General features: G+C 38.7%; 1 protein-coding gene across 4 annotated transcripts in view; it reads right to left on the bottom strand.

Annotated features, from left to right (window-relative positions):
- The window catches only part of sphkap (SPHK1 interactor, AKAP domain containing), an 89995-nt gene that overhangs the window by 3144 nt on the left and 61968 nt on the right, over nucleotides 1-24883 (bottom strand). For 3 of the 4 annotated variants that reach the window (XM_066709664.1, XM_066709662.1, XM_066709666.1), the window contains exons 3-8: nucleotides 20156-20270; nucleotides 18072-18182; nucleotides 7500-7559; nucleotides 7045-7182; nucleotides 6052-6307; nucleotides 2011-5653 (exon numbers count right to left, since the gene is read on the bottom strand). In XM_066709664.1, coding sequence (XP_066565761.1) covers nucleotides 2011-5653; nucleotides 6052-6307; nucleotides 7045-7182; nucleotides 7500-7559; nucleotides 18072-18182; nucleotides 20156-20270 — 4323 coding nt within the window. Of the gene's footprint in view, nucleotides 1-2010; nucleotides 5654-6051; nucleotides 6308-7044; nucleotides 7183-7499; nucleotides 7560-18071; nucleotides 18183-20155; nucleotides 20271-23403; nucleotides 23664-24883 lie in introns of those variants that run through there. The other variant, XM_066709665.1, reaches the window with a different exon arrangement.

Below are 24883 nucleotides of genomic sequence, written 5' to 3'. Positions count from 1 at the left end.
ACAATTTTTTAATTAGTGTAAATATAGTTCCCCTGTTGCTTAAGCGTCTGCATTAACGGTAGGAGAGAGATGTGCGTGAGCTTTCCTGACATCCATGTCATCACCGGCACTGCAAATAGATTGCGTTTATGACATGCCCCCCCGCAGAGCTTAGATTTTTTTTGATAGAAAAGAAAAGTAAACTGGATTGAGCCACGCTTCCCATCAAAAACAAGCAGGGTTTCGAAACCCGGGAAGTGCAATGCTAGACTGTTTCGCTGTCTTTTTAAGACCAGCGTCACCTCTGGCTTCTTCATTTTACTGAACTCTCAGTGCTGCAGCGATGTCGTACCCTGCGCTGCCTACTGACGAACTAACTGGCATGATACATCCGTTTACAATGGTTCACAATAAGCCAGCTGTATGTTTAGCAGATGTAACAGATCCTCCCTCTGATTCCCAGAGGAAGAAACGTCCTGCACAGAACAGGATCTCTGTTTTGCGAGTGCAATAACAAATCAAGCAGCGCTGGTGCTGTGATGGACGGATGAGAAGCAGAATTGGCTTTGACTGCATGATAGGTGAGCATGGTCAGATTTGGCTGGTTGCTGGTTAATATACCAGGGAAGGGACTTTACTGACCCTTCGCTCAGCTGAATATAGCTACTGGTATCCTCGGGAGGGTCATCTTCATTGGCAATCTGCGACCAGCTTCCCGTGCTCTCATCGCTGCTGCAAATGTTCTGTGGACTTTCCTCTGACGGTGACCCATTGTCAACTACTGAAGCTATTACAGGCTTGTTACAATCAAGGCTGGAAAAAGCAAATGGCATTAACCCGTGTTAATTGATCCACATAGGTGGCTAATAGTCCCGTCTTGTGTGAGAGTGTGCAAGGGAAGTGACTCCAGTGTCACACCAGCCTTTAAATAACTTCAGCACACTCTTTGTGATGGAAATGAAGTGACACTGTAATGTAATACTCTCTCTATATATATTTTAGAGCTTAAATATGTATTGATTGGCCTCGGGTTGCTGTGTAACCTCCACCCCCTCTCCTCCAAAAGAGATCTAATAATTTTTGAAGGCTTGAAATTCGTTTTAGATTTGACTTTCATATCCTTTCTTGGTTTGTCTGCTTCAAGTCATTGTCATGCCATTTTATATTACACTAAGTCAAATACATGTATGTTTGCTTTCTACAGCTAATGCACAGTCACTGGCTGAAAGAGAAAAGCTGTCAGTGTCTCTTTCTGAGAATCAGGGAAAAAAGAAATATTCTGAGACAGAACAAATATTAAATGTGCCAGAATGTGGTGCTTTTTTCTTTTTCTTTTTTTTTGTTGGAGTTTGTTTTAGAGGCAGTGGATCGTTTATCTTAATTTTATATTATTTTGTATTAATTCACTCTCTAGTTTTAATGAAGGGAAGAGGTGGATGTTTAGTCTACATTTTTAAATTGATGCAATTAAGTATTCAGAGTAATTCCTATTTCTCAATTGTGATAGTGGGAATGTTGCTCATAACAAATGGTCTGCTTTTGGAGCCCTACAGCCAGTTTTTCATTTCACTCACAAAAAAATAATAAAAGTAATTATTTTTTAAATGTTTAATGTCTGTAGTACTTTAAGGGAATGATTGTATATACTGAGTCTCACTGAGCTTTCATCTGCAAAGTTCACTTTCCTATAAATTGCAGGGGATTGTTAGTAGAATCGTGCATCGTTAAAAATCTTGGCATTTCACACAGACTCCATTTAGAAAATGATTTTTTTGTCATGTCTGTTCCACCTTTATTTAATATTTCTAAAAGCTTTGGGAAAAAAAACGTATCTGGGGTGTTGCAACGTTTTTCACAGACTTTACTTTGATATCGAAGCAAACGTACGTCTAAAAAAGAGTGGGGGAAATAAAGCCTGGAGCTTTACAATTTACTCCTTTCAATCAAATTGCTCTGCTTATCACTCACACCACTTAAAAAGACTAACAGATGATGAATCAAAAGTGTATCTGACCCGCTTGTGAGACATACCTGCTATGATTAAAAGAGGTCGTCTCTGTGCTCATTTCTTTGGGCTTCTCCCGAGGGTGACACTCTCTGCCCGGTGTCCCAGGGGAGGCTACAAGAGAGTCACGGCTTTCTGTGTCTTGACTGAACTCCTCTCTTTGATCTCCCTCTATCTGAATCAAAGGCACTTCCCTCGGGCATTGAGGAAGGGAGGCAATGCACACAGCCTCGTTGGCTACAGAAGGCTTTCTTTCCTGGGTCGATTTGATCCGGTCAGACGCCGGCTGCCTGAAACGTGACTCAGTCTTGCTTTTGAAACATCTCCTCCTCTCTGCCACTGGGGTGAGCGGTCGGCTGTCCACAGACTCCTGCTGACCCCCGAGTAAAGACCTCCCGCTCTCGACAATGTCGGCAGCCAGTCTGTTTGCGAACAGCTCAACGTGAGGCTGGGAATCATTCATTGACAGGTCCAGATCCATGCTGTCGTCATCGTCCACGATAATCTTATTCTTCCGCATGAGAGACTCGATGGAACTGGACCAGGTCTCGTGAATGAGCATGTCTGTGATCTGGTCGGTGTGTCCCCTTTGATACAAACAGGAATCCGACTTGCAAAGGCCCGTGGCTGACACTGTGTTGCCGGAATATATGCTGAGAGTATCTCCATGTATGTTTCTGGCGAAGCCGTCAAAAGAATTGGCTTTCACAGGGGAGTTCACTGTCAACCTGGAGTCAGATGATCTTCTGTCCGGCATTGACGACTGCCTGAAACAAAAAGGTGTTCTTGGAGTCGGAGGCAACAAGCTGTTACTCCACTCTTTGGTTTTCAGCGCATTGTAATCTTTATTCTCCTTGTCCATTTCTTTGAGCATGAATCTGTAAAACTCCTCAGTGATGCTCTCCGTGCTCGACTGCTTGGACAGGCACGTTGACCTCACGTTGAGGTGCCCGTTCTTTTTGGTGACCTGCTGCATCGCCGAACTCAAGATATTGTTGGCGTTTTTACCGGCGTAATAGTCGAGCAGCAAGTCGAAGCCCCTGCCCTCGTTCTCCATCTGATTCACCATGAACCTGGAGAATTCGTCTGTGATACTTTCACAGCTCGACTGCTTCGATATCGAACTGCCCCGGCTCATGTTCTGCCCGAGCCTGGTCCCCGGGCCCAGCATGTTGATCAGATGGGAGGAATCGGCATCTTCCTCTGGGATGCTTTCGTAGCTTGATGCCTTCCCCCTGCTCCACCTGTCGCACTGCAGCCGGGTCCTCGGGTGACCCTGTTTCGAAGTGTCCACCACATTCAGCTCGGGGCAGTTCATGATCTTCGCGGTCACCTCTGTAGCAAACAAGGTGAATGGGTCCGTGGGCTCGTCTAAGTTCATGGATTCGTCCACCACCCTGTTCATCAGTCGCTCCATCAGCTCCGGCTGCTCCTCGGTTTTCTTTTTAATTTCACTGAGCCGGGGTGGCCTGTGCTTCTTCGTGACGGCCGCATTGCTCTGGCTCTCCTTTTTCCTTTTGACTGTCCTGCAGGGCATCAGGTAGTTCTCAGGGTTCTCCAGTCCCCCTTTCCAGGCGCAGAACCATGGCTGCTTCCCGTTGGAGTTCTCCAGGCAGATCGCAGCCATCTCTGTGGCCATCGAGACTACGGTTGCAGCGAGATCGTCTGCAAAACCTGAAACTGAGGATTTGCTTTCTGGTACTGGTTTTGGTAAGGGAGATAGTAAGGGCTGCCAGGAGGATGTTGTGGACAATTTAGTGTCATTGTCCATCAGCACAGTACTTCTGTGTTTTTCTGTGATGATGTTCTGGGTGAGTATCTCTTGGAAAGGCTGCTTTGAATCAGACACTGACATTGTTCTGTCTGTTTCTGGAGTGATCTTCAGATCTTTGGTGGTACTTTTACTTATTTGATACTGAAGGGTGGTACAGTCTTGGACCAACGGTACAACATGGACCAGACTGGCTCCCCGCTGATCTTTAATTTGTGCCAAACAGCATGAGCTTGCTGGTTCGGTTTCTTGCTCTTCTTGGACCACTTTTTCTTCCTTGATCCCGGTAAAGTTTGACAACTTGTCTTTGCTGTGAAGCAGATTCGTTTGGTTTTCTATATTATCAGACTGGCTTGATCCAATCAAACTTAATAACTGGTTTAATGGCTGCCTGCTTTTCTTGAGGGTTGTTTCATAATCTTTGGAGCCGATATCAACTTCAGCCATGTCTGAGGACACCTTACTGTGCCTGGAAATATCACTGATTTTCTTAGATGTGATAAGTAGCACATCCAACAGCAAGTTGTTTGCACTCTCTAAAACAAAGTCCTGTATGTCAGAAATGTATTTGCTTGGGCTCTCCAGTTCTTTTCTTTTCATTGCTCTCTCTAACGAGTGTTTGAAGATGGCATCTGAAAGCATGTTAGCAAAAGCGTCCACCTCAATCTCATCTAAATGACAGCTTGTTGGTTTAGTGATGCTTTCCACAATTTTATTTTGTGTGGATTCCAGGAAGTCTCCAATGCTCCCATAATTTTCTGGCTGGGTTAAAATCGAGGATGCTTCATTCAGCAGGACCTCTGCAATGTTGGTAGTAAACGGGTCGATTCTGGAGCCCACAGTCACGCTACAGTGAAGTGTGATGGCCGCCGAAGCTTCTGCCGCTGACAAGAGCCCTTGAGATGGAGAATAGCTCTCATTGGGCTCTTCAGTTAGGTCAACCACTGCCACCGCACTTGCAACTTGGGCCATGCCACACAGCGCAGAAGAAAAGGAGTAATCCATCCCCAGGTGGTCCTTCTCTGCTTCTTCTTCTTCTTCTTCTTCATCCTCATCATCTTCCTCGTAATCCTCGGAAGTTTGTTCTGCGGGAATTATTGTTTTCAGATCTGTTGCGCTTGGGTCTAATTTCAGCTTTTCGGTAGCTTGAGGACTGGAAATAGTTCCAATTACACTGGCTGCACATGCTAAAGCTACTTCCACAGGTTTAGGCGTGTGTTTGGGCAGGAAGTGGGAAGGCTCGGAGCCGTGTTCCAGGGGGTGATCGCAAGTGTCTTTGAGGCTGTCGTTTTCCTCCCAGGTGTTTGTGTGTGAAGACGGAGTCCCTGGCCATTCTGTCACACTTTCACAATTATCTGGACTTTGCACAATAACGATCTTGGGTAGCTCAAACGAGCATCCCCGAGTGGGTTTCGGCTCATTTGTTTTGGAGCTGAGGGCTATGTGGCTCCCCGCCGAGACACTTAAAGCTGCCTCTGTTGTGAAATAAGGCTCGTCCTGGGATAGCTTAATGAAGGCATCTTGAAGCACTGATTCTGCCAGGTTTGTGGCGTAATGGCCTGCAGATTCTTGTGTACTCTGTGAGCGGGATTGTGCTTTGCTGCTTTGTTTTGGGACTGCACTGTGCCCATCTTGTGTGGCTTTTTTTGATAAAGCAAATCCCTGGCTGGTGCTATGATGGGATTTCTTTGAGTCTGTCTGGAACTCTGCTGCATTTTGAAGTGGAGAGCGACTGTGAGGCGGCTTCATGGGTTTATCGGCTGTCACACACACAGTTCCCTCCACGGCTGTGTCCCATTCGCCGCTGGGTCCTTTTTTATGCCTCAGCCTGTCGATTCTCATTCCTCCTATGTTTTTGTCGTGTGTGAAGAGATCCATAAAGTCATTGTTCTCAAAATCTAGAGGAGAGAAATGTAATTTTCCATTACAGTTTTTTTACTGGACATAGAGTTACCTTTTTCTTTTTCTTCACTATCCAAAAATATATTTGGAATTCCATTCTCTAAGCAGATAACCTATACACTCCTAAAAACATCCCTAACTTAGCACAAATATATATAGCATGGTTCTAATTTTATATCATAAAGTAATTAATGTGCATACTGTGGAACTTAAGGCCTTAAGGCCATATGCTGTACCACCTAAAATTCATGACAGAACAAATTCACTGATTTATTTTTACATGTCACTTGATCTCCAAAACCTGACAGAAATGGACACAGAGATATGTACAGAAATAGTTAGCAATAAACTAATTTGACCAATATACAGTAAAAATGCATGGGTGGATAATTACCATTTCTGTAGGCATCCTCTTCACTGTCCTCCAGATGTTCAGATGCTGTGAGAAAGTCCTCCTCTATGGAAGAGACGGACCGGTTGGTGTCGTCCTCAGCTTTTTGGTATCCGTATCGGCCTGTTTGCAACTGTCTCTCCTGACCAGACTCGAGCCCAATGAGGAACTTGTTGATTTCGAAAATGATGCAGCTGGGATGAGTGTGCTTGTTTCCCCGAGCGCACTGGATTAGGCAAACATCCGCGGCTCGCAAGCTCTAAAAACAACAAGAAACCAAATTGGTAAGATCTTCAGAAATAACATCAAACATCCCTGGAAGATCGGTCATAATTTAAAAGTAGCAAGTGCATTTGGAGCAGACAAAGGAAGTCTGCAAGCCATAGTGTTTGGATTATTATTAATCATGAAAAATTTGGTTGATGTCTTAGGTTGGTTGCATGCATTATGAAGCTAAAACAATACAAGGTAACAGTAGAAATGTTAAGTAGAAAGGATTAGTTAAACAAACCAACAAGCAAACACGAAGGACATAAAGTACAATATATATGTTCAAACTATGGGCTATGGATGTGGGCTTGGCTTCAGTAAGTAATTTCCAGAAGGTTTATTGTCTTCAGCATGGCATTCAGAAGCAATCACTGGAAGTAAGTTGTCTTCTGCAGCTATTTAAGTCACTTATTGGAGTAATATAAGTTATGCAAGTTAGTGGGAAACGGCAGAGAACATATTTGCCTGGCAGCTACATTTTGAGATTTTATGCAAATTTCAATTTGGAACAGCAGGTTTTTAATGCCAAAAAATTATTACAGAATGCATGCTAGAAACACACTTAACTACTGCAGTTTAACAGGGTGATTATGGGCTGGTTTTTAAGTGCATCTGGGGGTTATTAAAAAGCAATCTCAAAGTGTATACAAATAATCAATTTTAAACTTCCATCTCCCCTCTTTTGGACCAAATGTGCCAGTTCTTGTTTACTGAGGGGAGTGTCACCTGTTGATTGTATAAGTCCTGCTGGCATGGTTCAGAGGAATCCAATCCGCTGAGGAGAAAGATCTCGTTCTCCCTGGGCTGTTGCACATTTAGGGACTCGATCAGCTTGGGGAGAGCAGGAGAGACGGCAGCCAGCTTCTGGAAGCAGATGGTAAAAAGTGAGCTGTGCAATAACAGCATAATGACAGCTTTCTTTGTCTACAGGGAATGGACCATCTATCTTTCTATTTCTGTATCTGCCGTCTTTGTATATCCGTCCACATTGTAGAAAGAAAAGAAAAAGCTCTTATCCACAATGATAAATGCAGACATGGAAATGTTCTTGTAAATGCTCAACCCAAACCTACACCATTAAAAATGTGTGTGCGTGCATGTGTGTGTATATAATCCAGAATGATTCCAGTAGCGTGCAATAGTATATTAGTCACAAATACACGGCTCAATTTAAAACCTACCTTTATACACTTATCATCGCGGTAATCCTCGTTGTCTTTGTCAAGATTTACAAAGCAGATCTGTGAGAGGGAGAAAAACAGGAGTATTTGAAAAAGGTAAGTTAGATTCTCATTGAAGATCAAATGATTAACTGATCAAATGGAGGTTTTGTATAGAACTCAGCCTTGTTTCTGTAGAATTAATAAAGGAAGTGGGGTCTACAAATATGTTCCCTGTAAATCCAATTACACAGCAAAAGCACATGTTAGCTGAAGTTTTGGCTTTTCATCCCTTAAACAGACAAAACCCATCTCTGAAGTTTAATGTAGTGTGATTTGTGAGGCACAAGTGACGAAGATTGAGTGAGGCAGACATGCCAGTACATTTTCAGGGCAATATAACACATTCATTGAGATGTTCGAGGAATGTCTTATAGCAGTCATTGCCGTGCTGTTGAAGTTACCAAATAAAGCAAGCATTACATGCATAATTAAATAAATAAAAAAGAAAATGGTTTATTTTTTGTTATATTTAGTTATTTATTTAATCATTTTTTGAACAAATTGGTCTTCCATTATCATGACACCACAAAGCCGAGAACCAGACTAAATTACCACTCTGCATAGGGTGTCTTCATGGTTGGGTAGCTGGTCTCAGATACAGCAGTCCCTGACACTGCTTATGTAAAGAAGGGTGTCTTTTTACTTCAGGGAGTAACACCTATGGAATTTACCAGGTGTCTATTATCGTGTAGGCTTTTGGCACATCCAAAAGTTGTAGTGTATTTAATTGATCAGCATTTAATTTTAATTATTTCAGTCAAACTGTTAAAGTAATGGAGCATCGGAAAATAAATAAAAGTCCTTATAGAGGCATGCAGATCTAATAGCTCACCTGAACTAAGCTTAAGTTTAAAAGGTTTTTGTTCAATAAGAGTTTACTTCAGTGAAGCTATTATTAAAGGGGCATGGTCGATTTAAAGATTTTTTTTGCAGTTATTACCATGATTGGCAACAGACTGCAAAAAGTTATTTTCTTGAACTTTATGAATTGGCAAATTAAATCTACACTGAAAACCTGACCTTTTCCATCTACCTGCAAGTTCATCTTCCAGATGGTGATTATACTCCAGTCAGAGTCTAAGTGTTTCTAAATCACCCCGTTAACTTTAGATTTATGGTGGCACCCTTCGGTCCGGCCAAAGCAAAAGGCTCCAATTACGCCATCTCGTAAATCTCTCCCTCATCCAAACACGCACACACACACACAATCCCATTTCCGACTGAGCAATCCCCTTTTAACAGAAAGGTTACAGAAGAAATTTCACTGGTCCAATGATGCATGTTGTTTTTAATGTCACACATTTCCTTTCATGGCTTCACCTGATTTATAGGAGAGGTGCGTGCGATGATAAAAATGTCAAGATGATGCTTAGCCCGGTTTATAACTTCCCTGGTCCTGAAGTGCCTCACCATATATTTAACTTGATTTGTTGCCTTCGAGTTCACTGTGATTTTAAAATATGGCATAGATTGTCTTTTTTATAGTGTGCCATTCATGGTCCTTTGAGAGCTCTCCCCAAACGGGTTCGGTTTAAGTAGGAAAAAGAGTTTCATTCCATTAACTATTTCTGAGGCACAGTTTTGCAATTATTTTAAGGGGAAAAATATATATTCGTTAGTATATCACACTGAGTTGGTTATTAATGGGTGATAATACAAATCTTCAGATTTTAGGGCTCCTGTCTATATTCATGCTGTATGATAGTTTCAATGAGATGGAAAAAAAAACTCCCAGAACCGAGAGTAATGCTGAAGTAGCATAATATCCGTCTTCTTACGGTTTCTTACCACAAAGTTTAAAACTTTTACCCAAACCACATCATTAAAGTCCAAAAGGAATTTTATATGACAAGTTTTATATATATATGACAAGTTATATATATATATATATATATATATATATATGACAAGTTATAAATGTGTATATAACTAAATAAATGAATAGGTCATTAAATGAACAGATAAAGGCAAATCTATTTGAAAAAGCTTAATAATGTCTGGACCACTCATTTAAAATTATTATTTTATCTATTTTCAGAGAATTCAAAGATTAATTGTATAAATAAAATATACCGTACTCCCAAAGCATCTGAAAAAAAGACAGTTCTTTGCAAGGTATTATATAGTAAATGAATGCGGCAATAGGTTTGATAGATGGACAGATAAAGACTTTCCAGTTCCTCCTTCTGGACTCTTTCTAGTGCAGTAAAGATTGCTCTCTGCCGTTTTTTTGCCGATGTCACTGTGTCCCTGGGGTGTTCCATTGGATTGAGGTCAGGACTCCGAGATAGCAACGCAGTAATTTCTCCTTGATCCACTATGCTACACTTTCAGGTTCTCTGAAATAGCATTATCATGTACAGTCCCCCTCAAAAACTGTAGTCCAAAATATCACAATGCAGAGTGTGAGTGATGGTGCCCTTCATAAAAGACATACAAGCTTTAGTACACAGTGGAGTGTTCAAACAGCCTGACAGAACATTTGGAATTTGTAGTACCATTTGGAAGCATAAACATGATATAACTTCACAGTTATGGCACACTGGAAAAGTTGACATTAGTATCACGGTGAAACTCATTCCAAGCTTCATACTGCTGGAGATTCATTCCAGTTTTAGTTGAATGAGCTGCAAGCTATCCAATCAATATAGTTGACTATTTATAACACTGCATATAACACAAGATATATTTAGTGCTGGCTTCGGCCTTTCTTTCAAAGACTTTTCATCTTGTCATACTGTTAATTGATTCTTTCTTTGGTTAGCCTCTTCACCCATCAACACCCAGAGAAAGGGAGAGGGCAAAAAATAATAATAATAAAAAAAAAAAAGGAATACTTTTTTTTGGGACAGCTGCTCTGAAGCTTGTTTGAATTGAATGTTAATGCTAATTTATTTCCTTTTAGACTAAATTCCCGATGGTCAGACAGCTAATACGCAGGACTTTAGAAAACTGTTCGGATTTCCTAAAGGATAGATTCTAGTTGAAAAGTTAAGATTCACTCATTGTTATTCTGTGCATGTGCTCTGTGTTTATAGCACCAGCTCTTTCTCTGCCACTTCAAACTGTTTAATGTGTTTATATGATTACATTTCAAGGAACTCACAATTTGCTTGGTATGTTATGTATTATTGATTTGTCCTGGTTTGTTTGGGGTTGTGTCAGTGTATTGTGTCAAAGTATTTCAATGCTTTGTGAGCTCTGGAGTGCCTGTGACTTGAGCTATCCAGGACAACTGACAAACCAGAGATGTCTTCTGAACACACTGCTCTGACAAGCATCAAATCAATTTTTAATTTGGATACAATTTCAAGGCTTTTGAGTTTTCATTTGTACTGTTGTATTTCGCTTACATAAAGTTTAGAGGGTAAAAACAACAATATAGTGCCTTGTTTCATCCAAAACGTTGCTGTATTTTAGAATTTAATAGGTTGTGTTTTCACAGGTTGTTATTTTTTTATAAAGGATGTCATCTCTTGCAGTTTGGACTGTGATTGGCTGGTTTCTCATATGTTTCTCATAATAACAAAATGAAAATACTGAAGCACAAAAAGTGTAATATACACAACTATATAAAATAACAGACTCAACAAGCCAAGCACCCACATCCTGTTACTCAAAATATATGTCATATAATGTGATAAACATGTTACTATAACAGAGGTGCAATGCAATACAAGTTCTTGTGTTTTGCAGTTAGCCCTGAAGAAGCAAAAGTGTTGATGTAAATCTGAACGGCAGCGAATTGGGCAAAGACACTTTCTGGCAGAGCAGGGAAGCTTCCTCCTGCCCTTCTCCCCGAGGGAATCGCAGCAGCCGTTCTGTCAGGATCAGAGCTGTGGTTACAGGGACTGACACGCAAATGCTTGGCTGTCCAGTATCGTTACATTTCCAGGGACTGTGTAATATATGCCAAAGAAAGTCCAGAATGACTGCCAAAAAAGGACTTTAATACTTGTGTAATACACCAAATTACCCAACTGAACCACAAATGACACATCAATGGCCTTTTCACAGTTTTGCTGTTATTGCTTGGAAGTTGTCCAAGTACAACTTTAGGAGATTATTAACTCATTGTTTTTGTGGTTGTCGCTGTTTTTCTGGATGCTGTTGTAATGTTTGACCTTGTACTTGCCACTTATTTAATAAAGGCAAGGTAATTGAATTTGTTGGTGTGCTTCCTCTTTTAATATTTGTCAGCCCACAGTAGGGTTAGTTTAAGAGAGTTAGCTTTGAGCAGTTTTATCAACGCACAGCTGTTAAATTGGCATTCTAAACAGATGTTGGCAATGTTTTTAGCCAGTTTTGTAAAAGGAAAATATCAGCTAACAGATCGCTTGTATGGTGGTTAGCTAGGAGTAAAGGCAGTGATTCACGAGCATCCTGTTGGAAGGCAATGTGTGTTAAATGAGGCTGTGGTTTGAATACAGTTTTTATTTTTTCAGCATTTCATTTTGTCATCAATTTCCATCGAGTAAGAGATTCGATACAGTAGCCGTCTAAACAGGATGCGGGCTCGTCTCATTTCAGAAATCTCTGTGCAATGAGGTTGTAAATGGACATCTGTCCCAGGGAAGACTAGGAAACGAGTAAAAATGGTCATGACTGACCGCGGTGTGCTCATACATTAGAAACTAATAACTTCCCTGCAGCATTAAAGACTTCCTTGCCTACATTACTTGTCAAAACATTTCTCATCTAAGAAGTGGGCTGTGAGTCCATGCAAATCTTGCTTCAGCCGTCCTTTTTGCTAGTATGTTTTCAGTTTACAGTCCATATTTGATTTGTCTTTCCAGGCTTGAAAACCTAGCAAAGCAATAGTCACTGTGAGCCTGGTGACATTATCTCAGTGTGCTGTACAGTATGATTACATTAAAGCAGTGACTAGGACTGGCCTGGCTTGACCTCCTTTAGGATTTAACACTTTCTCCCCGAAGCTCTGCGCTAAAGAAGCTGAACTGACCCAACCTGTGTGTAACAGTATAATATAGCCGCAGAATTACTCTAATGGCTGCTCTTTCAAAGCCCTCCAGAAGTAAAATGCCTTTTAGGTGACCAAAAGGCTTCAGCCAAATACAATATGAAGTGGGGTCCCAGCAGAGAGAAATCCAATTGCAGTTATCAGTCAGCCTTTGAGTTTTGCGGGATTGCTTGTCTGGAAGTTTACAAAAGGTCATTTTATTTATTTATTATTCTTATTTTTACCCACACAAGCACCACTTAAAGAGTACGTTAAGTTGCACTTACAAACTGCTCTTACTTCTGTACCGCCCTGCATTCCAACAGTCTCAGTTTGTATTTCAAATGTATCAATAATTAATTTCCCTGCCTGATCTATCCCAAATGGTTTTACACAAAAAGCCCCACTCATGAAACATTCATCATCGCGGAGTTCACACCTGTCTTATTCTCGAGAAGAAAACAACACTTTGAAGATGTGAAGATATCACTTGTAGCATGCCAATTTAACAGTCATTTTTAGTTTTTAGCATGGAGGAATCAGTTTTTCCATGCACACAAATATACCACCAACGAAGCGTGGTGAAAAATGCTTTATGAATATAGCGGCACCCTTGTGGCATGCATCTCATTCCTGCACATGTAAAACTATATTGTGTCACCAGGTAGATCAGTCCCATAAAGTACTACCCTTTTTGAACAAACGTGGGAACTTTCCACTCACCAAAACAAAAAGACAATAGATCACTTTGCTACACAATCCCTCTTTCCCCTGCAGTTTTCATTTGCTGAGCAGTTGAATCTTTGAAGAATGTGTAGCAATTATTACTGGAAACCCAATATGGAAATAAGGCTTTAGAACTAAAATGGTAATAAAGCTCCTGAGAAGTAGATCACAGTCTTAATGCTGCACAACACAGTCAGTTCAACCCAATTGCTATGTACTATGAACTTTCCTCCTCAAAGTGATTTTCTAAACTGAATTAATGTTCTGTTTTGGTAAAAGAAATGTAGAGTATGCAGTCTAAAATAAGCGAGAACGAAAAAACAGGTGGTGTGTTGCGTCAAATCCTGTTTTTCATTTGACTGATACTGTAATGAACGACTTCCGTCACCTACCCACGGTTCAGGTTGACTTTAAAATCTGTTTAAAAATGGAGAACCTGCTTTCCTGCAAAATATGACATGTTTAGTCTGTATTTTTCTCAGAGATGACCCTTCTTTGTCTTGCTGGACTTTTTAAGATGTCTGTGTGTGGAATTTACGCCCGGCCGCAACAGGTCTGCTAGCGGTGAGAATAATGTTTGGGAAAGATCATCCATTGAAAGAGAGACAGCTGCTTTCCCAAATTACGTATGTTAAAAACTTCTTCACCGACTAACGTCACGATTCTTGGCAGGGAAGGTTTATCTGAAACGACGGACTTCGGGAATTCTTTTTGGGAGGAGGACCCAAAGCAAGTCAGACTGAGTTCAAATGACTTGTGTTCTTGGCATTGGGATATCATACCGAGTTTGTCATGTTAGAGAGCCACGAATGGGCATTTGCTGCAAGGGTGCTGATAAGAAGGTAATCTCCCAGTGTGAATAAATTCAGAACAAGAGGACACCGCGAGCCCTGCAACGAATATTATTATATTAGATTCGGAAGCTGCATTGAATTCTGGGGTTGCTTACCAACACAGCAAGGCTAAGCTAATTAATAGAGGAACTTCATTTCCATAGACCCTCTGTTTTTCTGAAATGAGACCACATTCAATTATTAACCAGGAGATTCATAGAACAGAAAAATGAATAGCTGTTCTGGTTTAATTGATTAGTATTTATTTATTTAAGTATTCTTAGATTTTTTTCATCACATTTAGCAATTTAATTGAGTCTTGAAAATTGGGTCCTTATGGTCAGCAACAGGATTTTATTTTTTTAAGATGTAGTGAATAATGAATAGGATCCGCCAGTGCAATCTCTTATTAATAATTTGTGAGGTGGTAATTGCTTTGTCGTGACCCCCTACAAATGATCTTGCAAAAGTGACAAGGGTAGCGACGTTTTGATAGTATTGACTTATTATAAACATCACATTGGATGAAAGCATCTGCCAAAAATTATAATAAATAATATATTAGATTGCAAAATATCTACTGGAAAGAAGCACAAGATGATTTAACACTATAAATATTTATAATAACTAGTTTCTGGTAGACTGGGGCAGTTGGTGGGTTTGGAACAGCTCTTCAGAATATTGTTTGTTTCAACAACCAATGAAGAGGTCAGGGAAATAATGGAAACACAATCTCCAAAAGTGTGAATGTACAGGGCTGGCAGTCAATTTAAACATGATAAGCAGGAATCTGTGAATCTAACAGGTAAGATCATGTCAGTGAAGAGCTGTGCAAAGTGTGTGGTCCTATGGAGAGTGGAAGCTACTTATTCCCAGGGATTCGCCACATCGATGGAGACTCAAAGACACCCAAACATTGTTTTTTCGGTCTAACAAATTCAGTCTAACTTTAGAGTGCATTGGGGCTTCGGATTCTGCACAATGGCAAAGATGGCTGGAGATCAGGCTCCTAATTGGAGGTGCACAACATTTTGTATTTCACTCACAAATTATATGTAATGATGTAAAAACTAATCTTTTAGCACAAAATTATAAATTTATTAATGGTGAACATATGGGATGGTTAGTGTATCTCCATTAACCTGGTTAATAACAATATAAAAACATATTTTACTTATTCTGCATTTTATAGCATACATGCCATTTACAGCCTTCTATGTAATGTGTTTCCAAGTTTCAGACAGTACTTAGTCTTTAGTCATTAGTCATTTACTCTCCTGTAAGATTGCACTCATACGTTTTGTCATACTTCTTGCTTTTGCATTACTAGTACTCGTATTGTTATTTTGATTTCCCCTGTACTCCCTTTCCCCTGGCCCTTGATTGTGACTTAACATCTTGTCTGCACTTATCAGCTTTTACAATCTAGGATCTAAGACCTTATATACGGTTTACTGTACATCTCATATACACTTCTGTACATTGAAATTTGTAAAATGTATTATGCACTTTGTATTGCTCTTACATGTTGTAAGTCACCCTGGATAAGGGTGTCTGCTAATAAATAAACAATAATAATAATAATAATAATAATAATAATAATAATAATAATTAATATTATTATTATTATTATTATTATTATTATTATTATTATTAATAATTTACCTTAGCCATGATTGATTAAAGTGAATACAACTATAAGTGATAAATACCTACATGTGGAATTAGGAGAAGAGTCACTCATTAAATAGTTACTAGAAGAGAAACTGCATTTTCATACTAATTGTTCTAACCAACATGTACTTTATCTATATATTTCATTATTAATTGAATAGATAAAACAGTAAATAATTCTGGTAAAGAAAATGTCCATGGTAACAAAGCTCAAAGCCCTGTAGTCTTTAAAGTTTGAGGAAGACAAAGAAGTTATTATTTTATTCACTGATGAAAGTATTTATCCATCTATCATCTATCTATCTATTTATTTATTTATTTATCGTAAATAGGAATTAACATTATATAAAGTCCATTGTCTCCATAGCTACTTGTGATGTTTTTATAAGGCAAAAACATGTTATTGAATTAGTAAATGCTAATTACTCGTTGCTTCCTTTGAGACACGTCACATATAATCTTTCCTGGGCTCAGTGAGGAAAAAGATGTAAGACTTTCTCCAATTACTGAAACAATTAAATAATACAGACTGCCGTCTTAAACAATGTTTGGATTGAAAGCACAGGTACGTTAGTCACTGGCAATGTTCAAATAGGAAATTGGTTGTTATTTTATTCGGTCCAGTTTTTAATAAATTGAAGGCCTGTTTTTTTATTTGTATTTTTTTCTGGACAGAGCTATTTAAGAATGGCATTTACTGCTGACAGAGGACACCGTATTAAACACAAGCTACATAAACAGTAAATATCAGTCAACCACTGCTTTTCCTGTGGGGAAGATCCTTCATTCCCTGGGTGTCTTTGCTTACCTGGTGCACAAAGACAGGCTTAATGAAACGCATTCTGAATTGCTAAAACGAGTGTGAAAAACAACAAAATGCCTACTTTTATTAATGACTGCCAAGACTGTTGAAATCCCCTCAGTCAGCGATCTCTCTCTATCCTAACTGCCGACTTCTCACTACGATGTTTCCACTTCAAGATGTGGGACCAGCAGTTTTTGTCTTGTCTCAAATCCTATTCAATAAGAAATGTCATCCTGAAGCTTTTCTGTCGATATAATCTGGATATCCGAACAAGCTTATGCCTTCTTTGATAAACTATATCCAATCCGTAGGAAAAAAGATGAGGATGCCAGCACACATGCAGTTTTTCATTTCTGGTTTTTAATGAACTGCAAGCTGACACACTCTGTAATACACCAGAAACAAAATCTGTGCAGAAAAGGAGAGCATGTGCTTTTTTCTGCTTTTATTTTTAGAATCCACCAGAATAAAATCTATTCAACTAAAACGTCTTCTCTTAAACCTTTTAACTATCCAACACTTCAGACTGCTTATCAGTTCCCAATTTATTTGCCAACTGCTGAAAGCTAATAGCACAATTAGACTCCTTCAGATTAAATACTGTATATCCCCCAAAACACAAAGGTCAAGTTTAATGATCCTCTCCATTTTTATATGAATGTAACCGAGTGTATCAGAAGGATCTGAAAGATGTGGCAGAGTCCCAGATTGTATAAATAAGTGATGTGAAGCCGTGGTAGTTGGAGTGGCATAATTTAAATTTGAAAGAAAACACCTAATTAATTGAAAAGTATCACATTAAAAAAAGAGGGACCCCTATCCCTGGAAGGACTGAAGGCGCCAATAATAACTCCCATAAATCTGAAACAAAACAAACTTTTAAATACAAGAGTAATGTTAAGGTTATATATATATGAAATAATAAGTAAATATATTATCACTAATAATAATTATAATAATGTAATATATGTTGCACAGTTTTTGGAAATATTGAATATGGTACAAAAAGTGCCAGTAACCCCAAATAATACATTTCCTTTATTAATTCTTTGAAAAAACACAAACTCAGCCACCCACCCCCCGTGCAGTTGTTTAATTGTCAACAACATGATACCAGGTTAATGGATTTGAGCACTTGATAAAACTTGTAATCACATTAGTGCTGTATGGCTCTGGGCAGACTTGTAAAGACATTTTTCTCACTGATCACTGCAGTGTTTTGTGAAATGGCTTTCCAAGAATGTGGCCTAAAACCCTGTAATATAAATCTATGGGAAGCACATTTGGCCTGACACAAAATCATTACCTACAGAATCCAGACCTGTGGTTCAAAGCAACAACAAACCAACAAAAGCAACATTACTTTGGTTACCGTTTTCAAGGTTTACTTTCATCCACGTAGTCATTTACTCTAGGTTTCCAATTTGACGACAAAGACAAGAAATACTTTTTTTTTTTCCCTCCCCCTCAAATAACATTCCTATCCACATTTCAGGGCACAGCTCAAAACTGAAATAGACAGTAGTACTTACTGTTGTGCAGTTGCTGTCACATTTGTCTTCCAGGAACCCAATTTTGCAAAGTGTCTTTTCATTTCGCAACCAATATTCTGTGGAATCCAACAAGCTATTGCTGCACAGCACCTGAGAAACAATGTAATTTGTTCAGTTAAATATCAAATTACATACAGCACAAATCCGTTCAGTTTCTCCTTCCAGCTACTCACCTCAATGCTCTATAGTGATTTCAGGATGTGAGCTACAGTGACATCAGATGACTGTTAGTGTATGGAGACAACAAATACTAATAATACATATTTATCTCTCTGGTCCCACAGTCAAAGCTTAACAAAGTCAACAGGTGGTAGTTAAAGGGCACCTGTCGCCACTATATTAGAGAATTGTACACTTGTCAGACCCCTCTGCTATTTATACATTTTTAATGATTATTGAGATTAAACAAAGATGTACCAATCAGCCGTCTGAGTCGTTGCTCTTCAACATCAACTGAAGAGCCCAGAGGACTTGATTAAATATAATGAGGGCTGAGAGGGTTTAATAAACATAGGGGGACTGATTTTTAAAAATCTTTTTTTCTTGGGATGGTTTTGCTAATCAGATGAGTTCATTGCGTGTGAAAATGGAGCAAACAGGGATGGAAGTTTGGGTAATTTTGAAGCGGTGACTTTGACATGAATCTTTATGCCTCCTAGCTTCCCATAAACCCCTCTAATGTTGTGATGCAGATGAACGAACTTGAGCACTCATTTTCTTTGGCTTGCTCTTCCTGTACTGTTCATGTCTGTTTGCCAGCACTTTTTGATGTAGTTTATTTGTTAGCTGCAGAGCAATAATTAATTGAATGGGTTACGTGCCATTAAAACTAATTGATGTTATTGGCTGCAGTGCTGATTGGTCTTGAACAATTCTGCTGCTTCAGCAAGGGGAAAGTAGCACATCCATTTATAATGCATCTTTCCTGTAGACAAGTGTTCTGCCGATTGTGCTTTTGTCTTATGCTTAAAACGCTGGGACAATATCCTTTTTGCCTGAACAAGTGTAGCTCAAAAGGTAACTTTCATATACTTCCTATTGCTGTTAATTTGAGTACTCTGAAGCAATGTTAGATTGAATTCTCTATCATGGTGAGGATCAGGAAGTATTTGCCTACAGTATGTCAAATGGAAAGTGAAGAGCAACAATGGCATGAGGGATACAGAAACCAAATAAGGCAAAGTAACCAAACAAAAGAACAACAACAAAGCAGAGAGCTCTCACACAACAGAAGCACAAACTCCATGTTCACTTTTAAAATGCTTTTACCCCAGCAGGTAGACTTTGTTTGGAGCTGCTCATTGATGTATTAACCACAGAAGGCGCAATCAGAGTTAAGTGCAGTTTGAGAGACTTCAAAGGACACACACTCTACAGCTGCCCAACTTGAAATTAGGATTCATGGCCATGGCACACTTATTCCAGCAATCACGTCTCAGACAGTCAATAGATACAAACTTCCTAATTTTCTAATTAGACCGAGCAATATTCAAGTCAGGCTTGGCACCGATTTAAAAGAAATGAAAAGGGGAAAAGAAAAAACGTCTGGTTTGCAAATTAACGTCCGACATGAAAGGCATAACATTTTCTACAAGTTACATGATGATTCTAATTTAAAGATCCTCTTTTCTAAATTCCTGAGTGGCTCTCTTCTAAGGGCTCAAGTTAGGCCCAATAGTCTGAGCTTCAGGGGCCGTTAGCGAGAGCGCTTATTCAATTCACCCCCCCACCCCAATAACTACAATTCAACACTTTATTTCTGCCAAAGGACATATATTTTGCTGAAATACAAATGTACACTGCTGCTGCTTTAAACGCCTCACCAAGTTCATAAGAGATGATGTCAGCATAACAGACTCATTAGCCCCGTTACACATTCGTACAGCTGTTTCACTCTAAACCCCTTAGAAAAGCACACAGCATCTCCACACTGTTTTTCAGAGGTGCGTACGTTTGTTGTTGTTGTTGATCTGTCCTACTCATAATGACTAGGTAATAAAAAAGCTCTGAGATAGCATTTTAAAGCCCGTTTGGCTTTAGTATTAAAAATGAGTTGTACCTACCTTCTTGCACGCTGTAACTGAGCTCCCCAAGGTGCTGTCTGTGCCAACTCCAGCTGTGTCGAGGGGATCTTCCAAGTTCTCAGAGATTTCAATCATTGGTGAAGCTTCAAAGTTACTGGGGGGAAAAATAAATATATAAATATATATCAGTAGCTGTGTGGAATACACATATGTGGAATACAAAAAACAAACTTGATTTATTATTCACAAAGGCAATAACAGTGTTGGTTTCTTCTTGGAAATCTATAAAAGGATCCCTTGCACTCGGCATTGAGACAGTTTGACATTTTCTCGAATTTATTTCTCCTTCGACGAAAAATGAACACTTGAACAGAGCGCACGGAGGAGAGTCTACTTTGATCTGAGTTGCATAACATTTGGAAATGACTTGCCAGTGTCATTAACACAGATCTGATCTCCGGTTTCTCTCCAATCTGAACTGCAGTTTCATCCTTAAAGACGACCATAGAGATCAACAAAACAACAAAAGGAAGCTCTTATACATTACAATGGGTATTTCCTGTTATTTCAGGGGTTTTAAATTCTGAAACGTTGTTCTAGAGCACAATATTATATCAATCACACTTTTGGTCATGGCTTTTGAAATGGAAATGGTGTTTAAAAATACCTTAGACGACACTGCAGGGAGACAATATAGAGGCAGGAGACAATGCAGCTGGGGGTTAAGGTAACTCGCCCCCATGTGGCAGCTGCGACTCTCTTTTATGGTTTATTTTACACTGTGATTTCTGCAAAGGTCTTGGTTAAGCCTCCTTTGTAGTATAGCTATTTAAAGAGCACACTGGGTTATCCTCTTGTTCAACAATACGCAATGAAACAGGAGCTTCGATAAGCGTCATCTTTACAGGGCAGAATTACCACAGCAGCCTTGATGAGGAGGTTTGGCCCGATTTATTTTCATAAAGTTGGTATAATACAGAAATCCAGAAAGTAAAACTGTTCATAATAATCTATAATCCCAGGCTGGGTACATCTGCTTCCATTTTTGTCTTCCATTCAGCAGTTTGTTCAAAATGATATCCTGCTTATTTTTGGTCATAGTATACTATATCTTCACAAACTGCACAATTGCACAATGTTGTTTTATGTACACTGACCTCACTTTTTTTTTGGTAAACCGAGTACCTACACTAATTGTTTAGCTTCTGGTCCGTCTTCCTAACATGTTATCAGTAGGATACTTCATTAAGGTCTTCACAACCAGCAGCATCATTACGCAATGTCTTTTTAGGTCACCCACTGTTGTTGCTGAACTTTGAGGGCCTGTATTAATTGGCTAATTTAATCCAGGGTGTTACAGTTTACTGGGAAACCGACTGCTGATCTGTTCTGGTATTATGCTTCATTTCATATAAACAGCTGCAGAGAAAGACTGTCTGGAAATATCAATGTCTACAATTAGATTGATACTGTCAAACTATACTAATTATTTATTAAGTTTAACACACAAAATGTAAATACTCTCACATTCCCTACTGGTTTTCCTCTCATTGAATTCTGTCCAAAATGAGTTAATATTACAGTATTCATTGTCATCATCATCTGCAGTGTACATCTATTGTAGGTTATGATCACAAATCAATAGAGAGTCCATAGAGGCCATTTTCTATATCAAAACACAATCTTCTACGTGTGCATCCCTCTGATGATTTTGTACGTTTCTACACGATATATTGCGAAAATATTAGTACCGAGATGTTACTCTTTTTAACATTGACTGAAAATAGAAAGATCTTATTTGAAATTCACTCAATCCTTGTTCTGAATTCACAAAAGCTTAAACAAGTTTTGAATTAATAGTCTTTACATTTAATTTCCAACAGGACTATTAGGTTTAAGAACACATTCCAGGATCTAAGACCAAGTGAACACAATGATTTGTAAATGAATCCCAATCAAACCAATTGCACGTTACTAACTACTAATGTAATTAATTGCTACAATTGAAACCAACATGTTTGTGTGTGTGCGTTAATGCTTATTTATACACACACTTATTACTGGTACAGGAAAAAACAAACAAAAAAAACAGTTGAAGACATGCAGACAAACTGATCTTAAGTAAACAGTGATTAATAAATTAAAGGAGAATGATCTCCACTTTTTTTTTTTTTTAACTAGATTCAGATAATTTTATTGAAGCTATATATTATTTAAATAATACCAAAGTGCCCTGTTATCTTAATTAACTATAAGACCATGACAAAACCACTTATGTGAAACTGCAATGTTATAACTAATTAGTGCAGTTAGAAAAAGGGTCAATTAAGTGTATGCTTACACTACAATGGACAAATGAGCATCCTACTACTGCATTACACACAGTTCAGTAAGAAAACAGATGTGAACAATGTATTTTCCTGTTCAAAATTGTATGTTTGAGTAAATAATTAATACTGCAGTATGCTATATTGGTCTATACACAAATATGTATGCATCTATATTTGGAATATCATTGATGGATAAGCAAAGGAGTAAATATGGATAAATGAAATAAAAACATGTATACAATTTTCTGCATGACAATGATTAATAAATTAGTTAAATCACTGATGTATAAATGTAGTTCTAGCATATGGTGCAAAACAAGCTCATTCAAAATCTATATAGTACAGTATATATAGAGTATATATAGACATGCTGCATTTCAATTCCAATTTATTATAAACGTAGAGGTATGTCGCAAATCGTTTTGTACATTTCTAAAACAACCTAGGTTTCCAGTCTTTACGTTGTTTCTGTACATATTGTTCTTATTCTGCTAAACCCCTTTTTCTCAGTAATGCTTGAATGCTCATATTTGAGTATAGCGAGCAGCGAGAGTTGTTTACTGCTTTCAGCAGATAAAAGATACAGAGAGGAGTTTTGCAGAACAAGATCTGGTAAATATGCTTTACAGTCAAAATAGGTGCAAACCTCCCACCTTTTAAATGTCAAAATGCAGATGATTTAAGGTTTTTAGGTCCTGAAACAACTCTCTTTGACAAATATACAGTTCCATTTTAAAACCTCAGTTAGTTTAGCATTACACCAAATTGCAATCTTTTCAATTTACAACAGAAAAGCCACAGATTGTTGCAGTTTTAGTGGAAGTGAACAGCAGGCAAACAGCAAAATACTACTTATAATACTATTACATTCAATGCAGTGTTAGTAACCACTTCAGTGGGTAAAACCATACAGTTGTTGCACCAAAGAGCTAATGTTTATAGAAGATATACACGTACCTTGGTAAACTGAGGAAGCACTTAGTACGAATCATCCTTTCAATGGTAAGCAAGCACAAAATGTGTGTTTCTTTCTTCCGCAAGAAGACGACAAAATCAATACATTGCACATCGGTCCTGAAGACAGTGCATCTGCCTTGATCTACCTCCGAGTCTGTTCAACTGAGAAATACCATCACTTGAGCCAGCGTGACTCATGGTGGGTTTATACTTAGCTCAGCACAGCCAGAAGCAATGACATTCTGTTGGAGTAATTGCAGAACATTGATTGCATGAGACATTATAACCTTGTCCCATATACAGACCAAAATTTCACTCCACCTGTTCACAAATGTGTTCTCTGTGTATATGTGTAAATATATATATATTTACATATAAATATTTTTACACACAGACATACATAGTGTGTGTGTATGTGTTTGTTAATCTTCCTACCTGTCTATCACCTATATTATTTTTGACATGCATACAGCAGGATATTTCAGCATTTTTCTGACTTCAATTCTATTCCTACTCAGATGTAGAAATGGAAACAATCCCCCCCCACACACAAATTGGTGTGTTGTTTACTATGTAACACTGTGTCACTCAATGTACTGTCCAAAACGGCACAAAAAAAAAAGTAAAAATACAAATCACGGCACCCAATGTAAAAACAAGAATTGTTTTTTATGTTTAGAGTTGAGCTAGGGTTTCAGTAAAAAGCTAATCATAAAATGTAGGAAATCTGTACAGGAAGACTTATGCAAAACATACAATATGACATAGGCAATAAGATTAATTTTTTTAATTGTCACAATGGAACACACTTCTCTTAACCTTTCTGTTCACACTCCTGGGATTGTCAAATTCATGACCTAGAAAAAATATCTGAAAGCAACTAAAGGTCCTTAGTAAAGCAAAACACTCGCCTGCGCACAGTTGCATGCTGCTATTTCACCATAAAGACATTTCGCATCAAAGGATTACATTATACGGACTGCGTTTTCTCATTATTTCATATTTGCATATCCTCTACTATGTGTTGTGAGTCATTCGCTGCCTGTTGTCTCTCTCTTATTTGCCACAGTAAGAAACCACTGCAGGAAAACAATCGCTTCAGAGTAGAAATGCCAAACTTATTCACCAGAAAAATGCGTATAAAAAGCAAATTAGCATCCTACCACTAAACTAGGAACGCATAACAATGTAATGATCATGAGGGTTTAAAAGGTGTGAATCGAGTTGGAATCTATGGATCTATGGCAATCTTCTGCCAAGAAATATATAATAATGGGTCACTCAGTAATCAGTCTCTGAGAAAGCACCCAATAGCACAGCTCAGTATCTCTCTAATTGGGCACCGGTGTGTCCAATCTGAAAGGTGCTTTCCCTATTCTGACTCCAGCACTGCTTCTCCCAGTATCTAAAAGCATATGAATAATAATATACTGTCAAGGCTTAATCTTCAACTTCCAATAGAGGTAGGTACACATGGCCA

Source organism: Amia ocellicauda, chromosome 7, assembly GCF_036373705.1.
Source record: "Amia ocellicauda isolate fAmiCal2 chromosome 7, fAmiCal2.hap1, whole genome shotgun sequence".
Taxonomy (NCBI): domain Eukaryota; kingdom Metazoa; phylum Chordata; class Actinopteri; order Amiiformes; family Amiidae; genus Amia; species Amia ocellicauda.
Note: the sequence above shows the minus strand (reverse complement) of the source record. Positions and strands in the feature narration are given on the sequence as shown.